This window comes from Podarcis cretensis (assembly GCF_951804945.1).
Source record: "Podarcis cretensis genome assembly, chromosome: 16".
In the NCBI taxonomy this organism is placed as follows: domain Eukaryota; kingdom Metazoa; phylum Chordata; class Lepidosauria; order Squamata; family Lacertidae; genus Podarcis; species Podarcis cretensis.
This window is the reverse complement of record NC_137186.1, coordinates 25,967,950-25,986,878: the sequence shown is the minus strand read 5'-3', so window position 1 is coordinate 25,986,878 and position 18,929 is coordinate 25,967,950. Positions and strand designations below refer to the sequence as shown.

The 18,929-nt window shown below is 46.9% G+C and overlaps 2 protein-coding genes across 3 annotated transcripts in view; one reads left to right on the top strand and one right to left on the bottom strand.

Moving 5' to 3' along the window:
• Positions 1-18,929, top strand: part of LOC307205031 (selenoprotein M-like) — a 43,846-nt gene that overhangs the window by 20,057 nt on the left and 4,860 nt on the right. The window contains exons 1-2 of one of the 2 annotated variants that reach the window (XM_079957302.1): positions 15,979-16,255; positions 18,854-18,889. In XM_079957302.1, the coding sequence (XP_079813428.1) occupies positions 16,136-16,255; positions 18,854-18,889 (156 nt within the window). In that variant the 5' untranslated portion in view covers positions 15,979-16,135. Of the gene's footprint in view, positions 1-15,978; positions 16,256-18,853; positions 18,890-18,929 lie in introns of those variants that run through there. The other variant, XM_079957303.1, reaches the window with a different exon arrangement.
• Positions 10,150-12,497, bottom strand: LOC307205399 (selenoprotein M-like). The gene is made up of 2 exons (XM_079957699.1): positions 12,378-12,497; positions 10,150-11,013 (listed from the first exon to the last, which is right to left on the bottom strand). Exons 1-2 carry the CDS (start codon positions 12,441-12,443, stop codon positions 10,816-10,818), a joined length of 264 nt encoding a protein of 87 aa, XP_079813825.1. The 5' UTR covers positions 12,444-12,497; the 3' UTR covers positions 10,150-10,815.

Genomic DNA, 18,929 nt, shown 5'->3' with positions numbered 1-18,929 from the left:
CCTTCCCGCCAGAGTGGTACCTATTTATCTACTTGCACTTTGATGTGCTTTCGAACTGCTAGGTTGGCAGGAGCTGGGAGCGAGCAATGGGAGCTCACCCAGTTGCGGGGATTCGAACCGCCGACCTTCTGATCGGCAAGTCCTAGGCTCTGTGGTTTAACCCAAAGCGCCACCCGAGTCCTTTCTCTACACTAAAAAGTCCCAATTGTTGCAACCTTCCCTCCTAGGGGAAAGGGACCTTGTGTTCGAATCCTGTTTTCAGGTTTGCCACAGGCATCTGGTTCCCCACTCCAAGGCTTTTTCACTCCAAGCTGCGGAAATGGGGTGAGAGCGGGGTGTCGCATGCATGAAGGAATACTCCATCCCCCTGAAAACACGTCCCTGCTCCCCACCCACATGCAAGGAAAAAAAACAGCACCAGAGAAATGGTATTTGGAAGCCGACGCCTCTTCCCTGACACTCTAGCTTTCCGCTTGCGGAACACTTCCCACATGTCACTCAAGCCACGCAACCACCCACCCGCTTCTGCAGCTCCCCCCCCCCCACCGGCACCCTTCCTTGCTTCACAGGGGGAAAGTCTGACTCACAGAGGACAGCGCCCCCTGTTGAGAGACCCCTGCGTGACCCTGCTCAGCACGGAGAGCTCAGCAGAACCCTGCAATTCTGCCTGACTCACAGGCTCCCTGGCGGCTTTTTAATTTACCCACATTTGCCGTGACTCATCCACTCTCCGCTTGCAAAGGCAGGAGACCGTCAGGATTTATTATTATCCCCCGTTATTATTAGAAGCGTAGCATTCTTCCTCAATGAAGGCTGAGCAATATGCTTTTCTGGGTAGAGGGAAGAAGCTGCCAGCTTCTGGGTGTCAGAGGAACTGTCTCCCACTTGGGCAAGAAACTATTCCCCATGGGGCCAAAATCCCGCCTTGTGACTCTTGCCTGGTGACTCTTAAGAGTCTTCCTGGGTCACAAGATTCCTTATTGGGATGGATGGATAAAGCCCTGGCAGACCATAGCTCAGTGGCTGGAGCATCTACTTGGGATGTAGAATGCTCCGGGTTCAATTCCTGCCATTGCCAGGTAGAGCTGGCCATGTCCCCTGTTTGCAACCCTGGAGAAGTTGCTGTCAGTCTGTGATTTCTTGGTGGGTGGGTGGGTTTTTTCCCTCTTTACTAGTTATCTGCCAGGCGGAAATCCAACAGGTGCAGCTCTCCTTAGCATGAAGGCGCAGTGATAGGTTGGTGTGAGTGGTGAGTAATAATAATAATAATAATAATAATAATAATAATAATAATAATAATAAAATTTTTAAAAAATATTTATACCCCGCCCTCTCCAGCCAAGTTCAGGCTCAGGGCGGCTAACAACCAGTAATAAAAACAAGTTGATTGAAATACAACTTAAAAACAAGATTGAAATTCAACATTAAAACAATTAAAACATTAAAATGCATCCTCATCACAGGAGGAGAAAGGAAAAAAAGAAGGGGGGGAGGGAATCAAATTGTACGGGATGTAGATCTTGTTCATTTTCTTTCTCTACGTCCTCCATGCATAATTCTTTGCGCCTCTACCACGTCCCTCTTATTCACCTTTTCTCTGAACTGCAAATGTCGTAACCGTTCCTCTTCAGCTGGGAAGAGAGCACCTGCATTTTGCACGTGAAACTCAAGCCTGTAGCAGCTCTGTTTCTGAAGTCAATATTGTTGGGAAATCAACCCCTGGGAGGGGACCTACTGGTCTACCTCAGGCCAGCCAGAGAAACAGCTGCCTGTGGCTATTTATTCTTTAGCAGTGCCTCCCTGATAATGGCAAGCATGAGCCAAGCTGGAATCAACAGAGGCCCAGGTGGGTCTTGTTAGCGCAACCAGCTGCGGTTGGCAGGCTCCCCTGAGCAATGCTGGAGGAGAACAGCATCAGGAGGAGAGACTGAGCAAATGATTAGGAGCAAGGGGCGAGCGCCCGATTATTCAGGGTGGTTAAAACCAAAATGGGACCACAAGGAGCTCCGAAAAGCGTCTCTCCCCAAACTGGGTGAATCGGCATTAAAACGGCACATGCAATTCCATGTGAGAAAGAGTGAAATGATGGACATTGGTGCAAAAAGGAGAATAATAAGAACGTAAAGTGAGTCTGCTAATGGATCAGGCCAATAGCTCATCTCATCCAGAATCCAGTTTTCAAAGCCCCAACGGGAAGCCTGTATGTAGGAGCCGAGCACGAGAGCATTCTCCCCGTCTTGTGGTTTCCAGTAACTGGTATTCAGAAGCATAACTGCCTTTGTATACATACCCTCCAACATTTTGCATGAAAATAGGGACATTCTATTGTTTTAGGGACGCGGGTGGCGCTGTGGGTTAAACCACAGAGCCTACGACTTGTTGATCAGAAGGTTGGTGGTTCGAATCCCTGCAACGGGGTGAGTTCCTGTTGCTCAGTCCCTGCTGCTGCCAACCTAGAATAAAGGTAAAGGTAAAGGGACCCTTACCATTAGGCCCAGTCGTGACTGACTCTGGGGTTGCGGCACTCATCTCGCTTTATTGGCCAAGGGAGCTGGCGTACAGCTTCCGGCTCATGTGGTCAGCATGACTAAGCCGCTTCTGGCGAACCAGAGCAGCGCACGGAAACGCCGTTTGCCTTCCCACTGGAGCGGTACCTATTTATCTACTTGCACTTTGATGTGCTTTCGAACTGCTAGGTGGGCAGGAGCAGGGACAGAGAAACGGGCGCTCACCCCATCGCGGGGATTCGAACCGCCGACCTTCTGATCAGCAAGTCCTAGGCTCTGTGGTTTAACCCACAGCGCCACCTGCGTCCCTATTATTAGATAGGACACCCCTATTTTCATTGGAGAAATGTTGGAGGGTATGGAACCCTTGACCTCTCCGGTTCAATTACAGAGCCTAATACTAACCAATGCAAGCTGTTCTGGAACAGCGATCAAAGCATGGAAGGGGGTGGGAACGTATTCTGGAATGAATGTCAGAGCAGCAGAGAAACCTCTAATTAGAAACCTCTAACCTTCTGATCGGCAAGTCCTAGGCTCTGTGGTTTAACCCACAGCGCCACCCGCATCCCTAATTGCTTTAGAATAGAAGGTCCCTATTCTGTAACCCTACCTGCACTTAGGCCCAATCTGCACTGTGTGCTTAAGGCACAATACCTCTTTAAAACAGTCATGGCATCCCTTAAAAGTATCTTGGGAACTATAGCTTGTTAAGGGTGCTGAGCATTGTTAGGCGGGACCCCTATTCCCTTCCCAGAGTTACAATTCCAAGAGTGGCTTAACAGTCAATCCCACTTCGCGGGGAACTCAGGGAATTGTAGATCTGTAAGGGGAAGAGGTGTGTCTCCAAACAACTCTCAGTGCCTTTTACAAACTACACTTTCCAGGATCCTTTGGGAAGAAGCCGTGACTGTTAAAAGTGGTACCATGGTGCTTTAAATGAACAGTACAAATGTGAACTTGTAAGTTATTGAGTCTGAAATAGTGGTGACTGACTAGGAAAGAGATCTTGAGGTTGTGACAGACAGCACAACCCAATGTGAGTCCACATCCCGAATTGTGCTGTTATTAAATAACATAGAAATGGAGGTTGGAAGAAGGAAAAATCAAGGATCCGGGGGTTTTTCTGGCCAAAAGCGCTTAAAACAGAATTTTGAAATCTACCAGCTGTGACTGGGACGTGGGTGGCACTGTAGGTTAAACCACAGAGCCTGGGACTTGCCGATCAGAAGGTTGGCGGTTCGAATCCCCACGACGGGGTGAGCTCCCATTGCTTGGTCCTGTTCCTGCCAATCTAGCAGTTCAAAAGCACGTCAAAGTGCAAGTAGATAAATAGGTACCGCTCCGGTGGGAAGGCAAACGGCGTTTCCGTGCGCTGCTCTGGTTCACCAGAAGCGGTTTAGTCATGCTGGCCACATGACCTGGAAGCTGTACGCCGGCTCCCTCAGCCAATAAAGCGAGATGAGCACCACAACCCCAGAGTCAGTCATGACTGGACTTAATGGTCAGGGGTCCCTTTACCTTTAACTTTACAGCTGTGATTGTGCTTTCCCAGTAGAAATTTCTGCAGGGGCAGCCATGTTTGTCTGTTGCGGCCAAATGAGCAGATGCTCTTGCAGCATCTCAGATACTTGTCAGAATTTTTTTCTCACATTGAAGGAAATTGAAGGAAGAAACATCCAGAACCCCACGGAGATTAGAAAGTGTTTCCAGAAATACTTCAAAAAATTATATACCCAAGGGCCGCAGAATGAGGTCGAGTTAAAACAATTTTTGGAGAAAAATGGACTTAAAAAGTTGTCACAAGAAAATAGATCTCTCCTGAACAGTAAAATAACATGTCAAGAAATTGAACAAGCCATTCAAAACATGAAACTGGGCAAATCTCCAGGGCCAGACGGGCTAACCTCCAAGTATTATAAGATATTAAAAGACCATTTGATACAACCACTGATGGAGGTTAGCAATGAAATCATGGAGGGGAGGAGGGCGCCGGAATCGTGGAAGGAAGCTTTCATCACATTGATACCAAAATCGGAAGCTGAAAAGACGCAACTTAAGAACTACCGTCCCATCTCCCTTTTAAATGTGGATTACAAAATTTTTGCAGACGTTTTGGCAAGTAGATTTAAAAAAGTTCTAAATGAAGTAATTCATAAAGACCAGGCAGGCTTTCTCCCAGGTAGACACATGTTTGCTAATACAAGGAACATTATTGACATTTTGGAACTTTTGCAAACTGATATAAATACAAAAGCAGTGTTAATTTTTATAGATGCGGAGAAGGCCTTTGATAATATCTCTTGGAAATTTATGAAGGGAAACTTAAAAGAAATGGGAGTGGGTCGGGGTTTTGAGAATGGGATTGACGCAATATATTCAGAACAAAAGGCTAAATAGATAGTAAACAATGTGGTTACTGAAGAGTTTAAAATTGAAAAAGGAACACGACAAGGCTGCCCGATTTCCCCTTTGTTATTTATATCAGTTCTGGAGGTGCTCTTGAATATGATTAGAGGGGACCGGTTGGTGGAAGGGATTCAGGTCGGAGCGAAACAATATAAACTTAAAGCTTTTGCAGATGACCTAGTTCTGACCTTGCAGGAGCCAGAATCTAGTACAAAAAGAGTATTACAACTAATCCAAGATTTTGGTCGGGTGGCGGGATTTAAACTAAATAAACAGAAAACTAAGGTGTTGGGGAAAAACTTGACAGATGCAGAGTCAGAACAGTTTCAGAGAGAAACAGAACTAACTGTGGTTAAAAAAGTAAAGTACCTAGGGGTAAACATAACAGCAAAAAATCTGAGTCTATTTAAGGATAATTATGAAAAATGTTGGTCTGAAATTAAGAGAGATTTGGATAGTTGGACAAAATTGAAGCTTTCTCTGTTAGGCCGAATCGCTGCTGTTAAGATGAATGTATTGCCAAAGATGTTGTTTTTGTTTCAAACATTGCAGATTGTGGACAAGACAGAGTGCTTCCGGAAGTGGCAGAGAGATATATCTAGATTAGTCTGGCAGGGCAAAAAGCCCAGAATTAAGTTTAAGATACTAACTGATGCGAAAGAAAGAGGGGGCTTTGCCCTGCCAGACCTAAAGTTGTATTATGAAGCCGCAGCCTTTTGCTGGCTAAAAGACTGGCTACTTCTCGAAGACACTGACGTATTGGATTTGGAAGGGTTTAACAATGCTTTTGGCTGGCATGCATATCTATGGTACGATAAGGTTAAGATTAATAAGGTCTTTAAGAACCATATTGTCAGGAAAGCAGTTTTTAAAGTCTGGACAAAATACAAAGACTTATTGGAAAACAAAACTCCGAGGTGGCTTTCACCTCTGGAAGCTAAGGCCCGAAAAAGACCCAATATGGAGGCCAACTGGCCAAAATATTGGGAAATACTAGAAAAAGACGGAGACAATTGGAAATTGCAGAGTTTGGAGAAAATGAAGGATAAAGTGCGAGACTGGTTACATTACGCTCAGATTAAAGAAGTTTTTAAAAATGACAAAAAGGTAGGGTTCCAGGTGGAGAAATCGAAGTTGGAAACAGAATTGTTAGAACCAAAAACTAAGGTATTATCAAGAATGTATAACTTGCTGCTGAAATGGAATACACAAGACGAAATGGTTAAATCGGTTATGATAAAGTGGGCTCAGGATATTGGGCATAATATTATGTTTGAGGACTGGGAAAGGTTGTGGACCACTGGGCTGAACTTCACTGCATGTAATGCTTTGAAGGAAAATGTAATGAAAATGATATATAGATGGTACATGACCCCAGTTAAACTTGCCAAAATATACCATTTGTCTGATAATAAATGTTGGAAATGTAAGGAACATGAAGGAACATTCTTTCACCTCTGGTGGACTTGCCCTAGAGTGAAGGCCTTCTGGGAAATGATTTATAATGAGTTGAAAAAGGTATTTAAGTATACCTTCACTAAGAAACCAGAGGCCTTCCTTCTGGGCATTGTCGGCCAGAAGGTGTTAAAGAAGGACCGAACATTTTTTATGTATGCAACAACGGCAGCAAGGATACTCATCGCCAAGAGTTGGAAAACTCAAGATCTACCCACACTGGAAGAGTGGCAGATGCAGCTGATGGACTATATGCAACTGGCCGAGATGACTGGCAGAATTCGAGACCTGGGAGAAGAGAGGGTTGAAGAAGACTGGAAGAAATTCAAGATTTATCTACAAAAGTATTGTAATTTGGTTGAAGGATAAGAAGGATGCTAGATCATAAATAATTGCCTACCACTGAATCAGATTTGAAATTGACGATAAGTGAGATTGAGGGAAACATAAAATTTGTGGAGAATAGATTAAATTAACTGAACAAAATTTAAGAATATAAACAAGATGATAAATTGCTGGGAAAAATTTATAACGATGTAAGTGGGAGTGGGAGACGTGAGGGAGTCCAAAGAAGTTCTGAAAAATGTGTTATGATTCATGTTATATTGTTTATTATTTTTGCATTTTGTATTTTAAAAAAAATCTCAATAAATATTTATAAAAAAAAAAAAAATAGAAATTTCTGCAGGGGCAGCCATGTTTGTCTGTTGCGGCCAAATGAGCAGATGCTCTTGCAGCATCTCAGATACTTGTCAGAATTTTTTTCTCACATCCTTGAGAAACTTACAACACAATGCCCCCCCCCAAGTGTCACAAGACAGCTGCGACCTTCGCAAAGCCGCTGTTCTCCAGAGCCAGATTGGGTTCATGGGAGTTGTAGTCCAGAACATCTGGAGGGCACCAGGTTGGCGAAGTCTGCTCTGATTTCCCTTGATCTGTGCACTTTCCTCTTTGGCCTAAAAAAAGATACCCTGCTTTGTTTCTCTTCAAGTGCTTTGATCATCCACGGAAAGATTCCTAGCAGGGCTCTTATTCTGAGAAACGGTGAATAATTTAGGGCATACCTTGTCTCCAACGCTCCCTGATCAAAAGCTGTGTGTGCTTGGCTGTTGTCAGCATTTGTTAGGGGGGAGTTGGTAGTGCGTACTGTTTTTGTCTGTTTCATTCTGTCTGTTTTAAATTGATTCAAGTTTCCCCACTCAGAAAGAAAAAGGGTATATAGATCTTCACGTGTAGAGGACTCCTTCATGTGGGGGACTCCCTGGTCCTGAATGGGGTAACTGTGCCCCTGAAGGACCGGGTGCGCAGCCTGGGAGTCATTCTGGACTCACAGTTATCCATGGAGGCACAGGTGAATTCTATGTCCAGGGCAGCTGTTTATCAACTCCATCTGGTACGCAGGCTGAGGCCCTATCTGCCCACGGACTGTCTCGCCAGAGTGGTGCATGCTCTGGTTATCTCCTGCTTGGACTACTGCAATGCGCTCTATGTGGGGCTACCTTGGAAGGTGACCCGGAAACTACAACTAATCCAGAATGCGGCAGCTAGACTGGTGACTGGGAGCGGCCACCGAGACCATATAACACCGGTCTTGAAAGACCTACACTGGCTCCCAGTACGTTTCCAAGCACAATTCAAAGTGTTGGTGCTGACCTTCATAGCCCTAAACAGCCTCAGTCCAGTATACCTGAAGGAGCGTCTCCATCCCCATCGTTCTGCCCGGACGCTGAGGTCCAGCGCCGAGGGCCTTCTGGCAGTTCCCTCACTGCAAGAAGCCAAGTTACAGGGAACCAGACAGAAGGTCTTCTCGGTAGTGGCGCCTGCCCTGTGGAACACCTTCCCACTAGATGTCAAAGAGAAGAACAACTACCAGACTTTTAGAAGACATCTGAAGGCAGCCCTGTTTAGGGAAGCTTTTAATGTTTAATAGGTTATTGTATTTTAGTGTTCTGCTGGAAGCTGCCCAGAGTGGCTTGGGAAACCCAGCCAGATGGGCGGGGTATAAATAATAAATTATTATTATTATAGACTTATAAATCATTATATGTGCTAATACGAATAGAAGATATAAATACTGCAGCTGTTGTATAAGGGATTGCTATTGTGAATGGAATGGAACTGAAATCAGTAAGATTATGGAAAGCAGAAATAAAGTAAATTATCAAACCATCAATTCTAGCACGCGGGTGGGGGGCACCTAAATTATGTAATTGGATATTTGAATAATTGATATTGGGAATTGTTATTGTAATTTGGCATTGATATAATGATATATTTGATATTTGATATATTTGGATTAATATAATTGAAAACTAATAGAATTATTATCAAAAATAAAATGATGCAAATTTCAGAAGACTCCTGGTGCGGCAAAGGTGAAGCATGGCATTTCCCAAATTTTTTTGAACTTGGGCCTTGCTCCTAAAATAAGAACAGAGGAAGAGTCTGATGGTTCAGGTCATTGACCCACCTAGTCCAGCATCCTGATCTCACTATGGCCAACCAGATGCCTGTGGGAAACTTGCAAGCAGCACCTGACTGTAGCAGCACTTTCTCCTCCTGTGGTTTTCAGCAACTGGTATTCAGAAAAATTACAAACTCTGACCGTGGAGGCAGAGCAGAGCCATCATGGCTAGCAGACATCATGAGGTTTTCTCCTCCATCAATTTGTCCAGTCCTTTTTTAAAGCCATCAAAGTTGGCTGTCGCTGCCTCCTGTGGGAGGGAGTTCCACAGGAACACACACACAACCCCAGCAGGCCAAAGTACTTTGAACACGTGGAGATTCTTGACTTGCAGCAGCAAATAAGATGATCAGAGGAAGCTGCCTGATGCCAATTCAGACCAGTGGTCCATCTAGCTCAGTACTGCCCACACTGACTGGCAGCGGCCTTCTAGGCTTCCCAGGGACATTCCCAGCCCTAGCCAGAGATGCTGAAGATTGAACGTGGGACCTTCAGCATACAAAGCAGATGCTCTGCTATAAAGCCGCAGCCCTTCACTGCGCTGATTCTGGCCATTGGTCTATCTAGCTCAGTACTGTCTACACGGACTGGCAGCAGCTCGCCAGGATTTCAGACAGGAAATCCCTTCCAGGCCTACTTGAATGTGCTGGAGATGGCACTTAGGACCTTCTGCATGCAAAACAGATGCTCTGCCACTGAGCTATAACTCCTAACTAGGAACTTGGGAAGATACCTTACACGGAGTCAGACCAGCTAATGCATCTAGCTCAGTATTGTCTACTCTGACTGGCAGCAGCTCTCAGGATTTCAGGCAGGGTCTCTCCCAGCCTTACCTAGAGATGCTGGGGATTGGACCTGGGACCTTCTGCACGCAGAGCAGGTGCTCAACACTGCTGTTTAAAGCAGATTTTCCAGTAGCACAAATTCCCCGTCAGACACCCACACTTGGTTTTATTGTGACGATTTTTTATTCAGCGACCACAAAGTGTTACTTTGCTTCTTGCTTATACCCTTTATCCTTGGCTGCTTCTCCATAGGAGTCAGTAATTCTGATCTACTAACTGTACTGTATAGTGATGATTCGTTTCTCCATCTGCCTTCGTTCCGTAACTAACCAGAGCAAAAACAAGGAGGGCTTTAATAGGGGGTGTTTGCAAGGATGCAACAAAATGTTACCTGCTCAAAGACGTATAATAATAATAATTTGTTATTTATACCCCGCCCATCTGGCTGAGTTTCCCCAGCCACTCTGGGTGGCTCCCAATCAAGTGTTAAAAACAGTACAGCGTTAAATATTAAAAACTTCCCTGATCAAGGTGATCTGGTCCAGGAGGTCTGGCTCTGTTTCCCCAGGCAGTGGGGAGAGCACACTTTCTCCCCGAATCCACACCCCAGATCACAGCTTCTTCCACACCACTTTTTACTCACGTTCCACAGACAGGGCAGTGTGTGCCCTTTACTCTAAAACAAATTAAAGAATGAAATCCAAATTTCTGCAACAAGGGGGCGTTGCATTTGGTTGCATATCCTGCGAATGTGGCACATTCATTTTTTGCATATACGTATCTTGCTATTTTGCGGGGTTGAGGAGCAGACCTCCGCACTCAAGACCGCTGCAAATCTTCATAGAATTGTAGATTTGAAAGGGACCTAAAGAGTAATTTAGTGCAGCCCTCTTCAGGCCTCTCAGGATATCAGCAGGCACTGCCCAGACACTTTCAGTACACCTTTCCAACCATGAGGTCTAGAAACTTGTCTTTTCTTTTTTTTTAAAAAAAAGGATTCTACAGCCCAGGCCACATTCCTTGGCTCTCCTCTGGCAGGTGTGCACACACAACCCTGCATATATGAACAACATATACTACCATGCACACCCACCGGTACAGCTATGCTTGCGGATGTATTAAAACATGAGCCACACTCTCAACCCTTGCACACACTCGCACACAAGACACCCCTGAGGTTTTCAAGAGCACAACAGAGCTAGAGTTCTCCACTCGCAGCCCCTTTGCTCTCTGCTGCACGCTCTCCCTTGGCGCCTTCTGAACCAGGGGGCGGCCGGGCAGGAGCAAGCTGGAACTCTTTGGGGACAGGCGAGTCGGGTTTCTCCTTCCGGTAGAAGCCCAGCTTCTGCACCAGCTCGTTGATTTCTTTGCGGGACATATCGCTCAGTGGAATTCTCTGCAAAATAAAAGCATAAGGCGCTGCCTTAGGCCAAGTCAGAGTATTGGTCCACCTAGCTCAGTGCTGCTTACACAGGCTGGCAGATGCTCTACCCTTGAGCTACGCTGATGGGTTAGCACTCCAGGGCTTCAGACCAAAGACCTTCCCTGCCCTACCTGGAGATGCTAGTGAGAATTGAAAAGGGGATCTTCTGCAAGCAAAGCAGATGTCCTAGCATTGAGCCACAGTCCTTCTTCCCCTGGTCAACCAGAGACTTGCAGGTGGCAACAACATGCTGAGACCCAGCTGGATTGGTGCCAGCATATCCAAATGCAGATGGCATTGGACCCAGGGGCATAGCCAGGGCACAGCTACCCCCCCATCAAGTAAGTAAATAAGAAAACTTAACTTAAAAGTTGAAAACGCCTATGCTTACTGAGTGTGCGCAGAAAAACTGCATTGGGGGAAAAAGAAATTGGAGAAGGAATAGCTGAAAAGGTTTTCAGCAAACCCAAGAAAACTTATTTTAGTTTAGATTTTAAAAATAAGATTAAAAAGGCATGCTCTTTGTCATTTGGAAAATAGACTCGTTAACCACATGAAAGCTATTCCCGGATGTTAATTTTTTTATTTAACTTCCTGGTTTTCAAATTGCTGGAGATTTTGACAGATTTTTCTGAATGCTTGAGGTCAAAGGAAAGTAACTTAAAACAACTCTTGCTGAGACGTTTCATTCCGAATCTGCTAAGACAGAGGATGATGACAGGTGTGTGTCCTACCCCACCCCTGCCATAAATTCTGGCTGCACCCATTTTTGATGGACCTTTGCTCCTTTGCTGTGTGAGCAGCACATTAATTAGCCTGTTAAGCATCACAGAGCAAGATTTGCATCTTACCTGCCCATGGCTGAAATCTGGCAGATGGTTTCCTGAAGAGAAGCCCCCAAAGGCCTGCTGCACCCGGTCCCTCTACTTTTGAATATTCCTGGAGCTTTTAAAGTGCTATGCAACTTAATCTTGCTAGTCCAGCGGAGGAGGAATTAAAAAGTCCCACTGGCTGGCTTGCTGGACAACAATAACCAATCTGGCTGCGATTTACCAACCTGCTGCCCATATACTTTCAAGCATCCCTTCAATGCCATTGAAACCTCCTTGAAAAATAAGATTTCAAAAGAAACCCCCCATGATTCTTAGGGAGATGGATTCTTGCCGCTGCGCTGCAACATTTTGTTGCGGGCCCTACAGGTTCGATTCAGAAACACAAGCAAAACTATTCCTGCAATTGCATATTCCGTGAAGAGCATCACCTCTCCCAGTTCTGCCTGAAGCTAAAAATCCTCCGGTGGGTCACACCAGTGTGGGGAGATCAAAACTCCCTCTCACCTCCAGCTCTCTGTAGTGTGAGTTCAACAGGATGAGTTCGGGGTCTGCTCCAGCGAGGTGCTTCATGTCAAGGTTGTGGCTGGAAAAGGCAGTTAAGGAGGTAGGATATGGGCAAAGGAAGCTGCCTAACAGAGCCAGAACACTGGCTCATCTAGCTCAATACTGTCTGCACTGACTGGCAGCATCTCTCCAGGGGTTTCAGGCAAGGGTGAGTGAGGACACCCAATTCTGTTGCGTTGGCCAGCAGGTCTAGCAAATCAGCTCCCTGGTTAGACTGCCAACCTGGTGCCTCCAGAGGCAGGGCCGTCTTACCCATAGGCACTGGGCTCTCAGGGGTGCCAGGCCGAGAGTCCGGGGCCCGAGAGTTGAGTCCAGGGAATAATAATAATAATAACAATAGTTTATTATTTATACCCCACCCATCTGGCTGAGTTTCCCCAGTCACTCTGGGTGGCTCCCAGTCAAATGTTAAAAACAGTACAGCATTAAATATTAAAAACTTCCCTAAACAGGGCTGCCTTCAGATGTCTTTTAAAGATAGGATAGCTGCTTATTTCCTTCACATCTGGAGGGAGGGTGTTCCACAGGGTGGGCGCCACTACTGAGAAGGCCCTCTGTCTGGTTCCCTGTAACCTCACTTCTCGCAATGAGGGAACTGCCAGAAGGCCCTCGGCGCTGGATCTCAGTGCTGAACGATGGGGGTGGAGACGCTCCTTCAGGTATACTGGGCTGAGGGTGTTTAGGGCTTTAAAGGTCAGCACCAACACTTTGAATTGTGCACTTTGAATTGTATAGCAGAAGGTGGAGATTCCAGCCCCACAGAAGAAGGCATTGTGATGTGGTTGCTTTTAAGCATGGAGCACGTTCTGTCCTTATGCAATTTGTGTACATGCTGTTCTTGACATTGCCAGTCATTAAGCACTTAATAAACACATTTGCATACCACACCCACCACCAACCCTTGTTCAAGCTGCACATTATCAGCTTTCCAACTGAACAGCTTTCCCCACCAGTTCTGCGTTTTCTACCCAACTGCAGCAAACACTATTTATTTGTTTATTGTGTTGCTATCCCAGCTTTGTTTCTCCAGGGAGCTCAAGGTGACCCCTTCCTCATTTAATCCCCACAACAACCTGGCGAGGTAGGTTAGACTGAGAAGCAGCGACTGGTCTAAAGCATGGGTAGGCAAACTAAGGCCCAGGGGCCGGATCCAGCCCAATCACCTTCTAAATCCAGCCAGTGGATGGTCCGGGAATCAGTGTGTTTTTACATGAGTAGAATGTGTCCTTTTATTTAAAATGCATCTCTGGGTTATTTGTGGGGCAAAGGAATTCGTTCACTCCCCCCCCAAAAAAAAAATATAGTCTGGCTCCCCACAAGGTCTGAGGGACAGTGGACCGGCCCCCTGCTGAAAATGTTTGCTGACCCCTGGTCTATGGTCACACCTAGCAAGCTTCATGATGGCCAAGTGGGGATTTGAACTCAGGTCTCCCGGTCCGAGCCCGATACTCTAACTACTGCACCACACTGTCTCTCTTGTGGGGGGGAGGGAGGCAGGGAAACTCCATTTCTCTACCACCAAGTTGCAGCCCCTTTTGGGGTGTGATGTAGTTTGCAGTGTGGAGGTGAAAGGACATTAAATAATGTTTTAGCAAAAGTGCTAACCCCAGTATCTTACTGAGCAATGGGGTCTGCCCCGGTGCTCCCAGCATTAGCTGGGAAGAGCAGGTATCGTGCAGCTCTGTGATGAATGCCAGAGATGTACAAAACTGTCATAAAGAATTGTAAGAAAATATTTAAGGTCTTATATATATAATAAATGTTCATAAATGTACCAACCAAGCATGTACACAGATATGTGGACCACATGTCTGGAGCAGCACAGGAAGACCGCCCTGAAACCATTTTGACTCCCAAACTGGCCAAATGTTTTCTCTGCAAGGAGGGAGGGGGTGAGGGAACCTTCCCATTGTCTCAGGAATTAAGAAATCACCATCTCAAAGGAATAGCCAGACTACCAGGAAAGGCAATCAGATAAGGCATTATCAGATAACTTGGCAGACAGGAAAAACAACATTCGAATTTCTGTTGTAGACCACCTTTTCTGTGATGTACGGTAAGTATGATGTTTGTGGGTGGTGGTCTTGGGCTACACCCCTTCTGTGATCTATGTATGATGTATGGAGGGGTGGTCTTGAGCTCCAGGGAAGGCAGTTTAAAATGTCTATACAAGGGCAGGCACACCTTGGTTCTGGTTCCTCCTCCTTTCCTGCGTGTGAGGGGAGCACCCTGTTGCAACAGTTCAATAAAGATCAGGCTTACGAGCTGCTTTGCTTCTCAGTATTCTCTGGTTGGCCTCTGTTATTTTCTCCTATCAATGGAGAACCTACAAAGAACTCTATAAGGGCTCTTGTGTCCCCCATAAGGGAATAAAGGCAGATTTTGTTTACTACAGAAGGAAGAAGACATCTAAGCATATACAAAGTTTATTTCCCTCCCACCCACTGAAATCCCAAGGGTTATAAAGAACTTCAGCTCTGGATTCAATTTTTTTAAGTTGGAGTAATAAAGGAACATAGCTCAGTGTTAGAGCACCTGCATTGCATGTAGAAAATCCCAGGATCAATTTGCAATCCCAGACAGCCGCTGCCAGTCAGTACGGACAACACTGAGCTAGATAGCTGAAGGCCTGATTCAGTAAAAGGCAGCTGCATACCCTCCAACTTTTCTCCAATGAAAACAGGGAAGTCCCATTCCATAATAATAATAATAATTTTACTATTTATATGCCACATATCTTACTGGGTTGTCGCAGCGACTCTGGGCAGCTTCCAGCAAAGAGAAAAACATAATAAAACAAAAAACAGTTTTTTAAATTAAAAATTCCCTATACAGGATTGCCTTCAGACGGCTCAGGGGTTGGATAACTCTATACCCTCCAGGATAACTCCATACCCTCCAATGAAAATGGGGACATCTTCACACCCTCCAACATTTCTCCAATGAAAATAGGGACGGCCAAGGAAAAGTGGGATCAAATCAGAAACCGGGGTGGCTTCTCTAAATCAGGGACGTCCCTGGAAAATAGGGATACTTGGAGGGTCTGCAACTGCCTGCGTTCCTAACGGAGAGATGCAAAGCGGCGTAGCGGTTAAACTTTAAAGCCTCGAATTGAGGCCAAATCCACACCACGCCGTTCAAAGCGCGTCCAGCATAAATTTAAAGCGCACGGCTCTCTCGCAACGAATCTTGGGAGCTGTAGTTTGTTAAGGGTCCTAGGAATTGTCATCTGCGAAGGGGCAACTACAGCTCCCAGGAAACCTCGGGGTGTGGTTTCGTTGTGCGCGGAAGGCGCTTTCAATGTGCAGGATGCTCCATCATGAGACCAAAGGTGTAAAGAAATCATCGGGCCTCTGAGCATGTGCAGAGAGTAAGGAGCGCTAGTAGCACTGTGCAAGCACCCGGGTAGGGGACACTCAGGTCCTCCGAGGTGCCCCCGTCGCCGATCCTCATTTTCCTTTGGAGAGCCGCTCATCCCCGAGCTCCGCCTTGCCCTGCCCAGATGATGCTCCTCCCTGGAGAGCCGGGCGGCGGGGCGAGGCTTGCCGCCCGAGGCTCCTCCGCCTTCCCTTCGCGGGGGCTCCGCCCGATCTGACGTGGCAGCGGCTCCAGCAAGCCGGAGGCCGCCGCGTCCGGAGCGCAGAGCGCACAGCCAAGAGCGCAGAGCGCAGCGCGCGTCGCTGGAGTGGAGGTGCCCGATGGCACGTCCGCGCTTCGTGCTGCTGGTGGCGCTGGTGGTGCTCTCGGGATCAGGGCTGCTCCGCGGCTACGAGCCGGACTGGCGCCGCCTGGAGGGCCTGGCGAGAGGGAAAGTGGAGGTGAGGCCGAGCCTGGAGGGCGGAGGGAGGGAGCTGGGTGCCTTAGAGCATGTGCAGAGGGCCTGATGCCCCGGGGCCCGCCAGCTCCCTGGATTGAAGTCCCCACCCCACCCCAAGCAAATGTGGTCTCCCCATCACTTGACAGATGAAGCGTGAAATGCGCTGGGCAGCCTTGAGAGAAGCGCTGGCCCTCAGCCGGAGCTTAGCCTCCCTCGCAAGGCTGTATCGAGGCTCTGTGAACAGGCGGCAGTCACCGCCGCAAGCCTTTGAAATGCGGGCGGGACATTAGAAAGAATTAAGGATGTAGCGTCTGTGTTGTTTTTTAAATGTTGCTGCTGTTATTGAAAGGCAGTATATGGGGGGGGGTCGTAAAAAAAGAGAAAAGTGAGTTTTGCTTTGCAACAGATCACGCCAAACAACTACAGTATTAAGTCTAGCGTCAGACAGAGATTGCGCAGAGCTTCCAAGAAGGATGTCTGTCTTGTCTTGGCTGTTCTTTTGTTATTCAGAGGTATACTGCCCTGGCATGTGGATTTTCTATTTTACCATCATTCAGAGGGATATACGGGGTTACCCTAGTTGAAGTTTAGAGCAGGGCTTCCCACAGTGGGCAGGGCATTGGTGGGCCACTGAAGTTTCAGGCAAGTCTGTGGACCATAATTTACCATGTCTGCGAATAACACTTACAGCTGGAATTCAGATTGTTGTACTATGGTTGACCTCTGGGACTCCCTGCCACAAGAGGCAGTGATGACCACTAACTTGGATGGCTTTCAAGGAAGACTAGACAAATTCATGGAGGAGAGAGAGGGCTATTGATGGCTACTAGCCACAATGGCTCTGCTCTGCTAACACGGTCAGAGGCAGTGATGCTACTGAATCCATCCCGGTTGCTGGAAACCACAGGAGGGGAGAATTGCTCTTGTGCTCAGGTCCAGCTTGCAGGTTTGAGGGCCTCTTTGAGAAGGTGGTCTAGATAGGCCACTGGCCTGTTGCAGCAGGTTCTTCTTAGCGTTCTTAATGCTTCTGAACACAGTTTGCATCTAGCACAGTGCAACAGAATTGCTGAAACAGGAGGGGAAAGTCATCTTCTAAAACCCTCTGCAATTTTCAGGTGGTCTGGGGCACGGGGGGGGGGGGGGTTCAGTTTGAGAACCACGGGCTTAGAAGACTAAGGAGAAATTTGGTGCTATTCCCACATATTCCCAAGTCTGTCCTTATAGCCATTTTATTTTAGAGGTGGGAGGGGCATCCAACAAAGCCCATTTATCCCTGAAGGTGACGTGGTTGCATTGGTGGGGGGTTGTTTTTCAATCTGCTAACAGGTGGCCTTGGGCACACCTGCCGCAGCAGGTTCTGACAAGCCCTTGGAAAGGATTGTCAAGGGAACAGGGGGCCGGGGAACAGCTGTTTTTTCATGGTGGAAGGGAAAGGCTGCAGAGGGCGAATGTCTTTGTGGGGTTGTCAACAAGTGTCCTGGGTTGGCAGAGGTTTCTCCAAGAGCATCATTGAAACATGGAATTGTAGAGTTGGAAGGGACCCTGAGGAGCATCTAGTCCCCTTGGTGTCCCATACGGGGATCGAACCTGCAAACCTGGCGTTACCAGCACCACGCTCTAACCAACTGAGCTGGACCTCCAACTCCCCATCAGACCCAGAAACCATCACAGTCAGTGGCCAAGGACAGTGGGAGTTGACAACACAAGAAGAGAGCACTCACCCACCCTTCAGTTTCCAGCCATTGCTGTCTCCAATTGTGGAGGCAGAGCACAGCCATTGTGCCTAGTAGCCGTTGTTCCAGAGATTTAATTACATGTTCCATCAATAAGCCCTATCTTTTATCTGTCCTGACTCTTCCCAACTTTCGGCTTCATTCGGTTTCTCTGTCCACTTCCTCCACACCTTGACATTTTTTATAAACTTTTATCGTGTCACCTCTTTATTGCCCTTTCTCTAAGCCAGGGGTAGGCAACCTAAGGCCCAGGGGCCGGATGCAGCCCAATCGCTTTCTCAATCCGGCCCACGGACGGTCCAGGAATCAGTGTGTTTTTACATGAGTAGAATGTGTCCTTTTATTTAAAATGCATCTCTGGGTTATTTGTGGGGCATAGGAATTCCTTCAATTTTTTTTTCAAAAAATAGTCCAGCCCCACACATGGTCTGAGGGATGGTGGACCTGCCCATGGCTGAAAAAGGTTGTTGACCCCTGCTCTAAGCTAAAGAGCCCTCAAAGCTGCAGGCTTTCCTCAAAGGGCAATCACTCCATCCTTTATCATTTTGGTTGCCCTGACCTGGGATAGCTCAGTCGGTAGAGCAGGAAACTCTTAATCTCAGGGCTGTGGGTTTGAGCCCCACATTGGGTAAAAGATTACTGCATTGCAGGGAGTTGGACTCGATGACTCTTGTGGTCCCTTCCAACTGTACAATTCTATAAAGGAGATGCTGGCTGGCTGATGAGCTGTTGGGAGTTGGGTGTCAGACAACATCTGGAGGTCTGCAGGCTCCCCGTCCTTCCACTACAAGAATCGAGTCTGGATTTCTTGGGAAGTGTGTTTGTGTTTGATGGTGTATTCATATTCTGTTTTCTCCCTTTTAAAGAGCTGTGGGGGATGACGGCTGAATCGCCTGCCAGAGGTAAGTGTCGCTTTGTTCCTGCTCGCCAACACCTATCACT

Excerpts from the sequence above, each read along its gene's own strand:
- LOC307205399 (XM_079957699.1), bottom strand. The coding sequence starts at position 12,443 with ATGAAGCACCTCGCTGGAGCAGACCCCGAACTCATCCTGTTGAACTCA. Across the intron at positions 11,014-12,377 it reads CACACTACAGAGAGCTGGAG|AGAATTCCACTGAGCGATAT; the intron begins GTGAGAGGGAGT and ends TTTATTTTGCAG.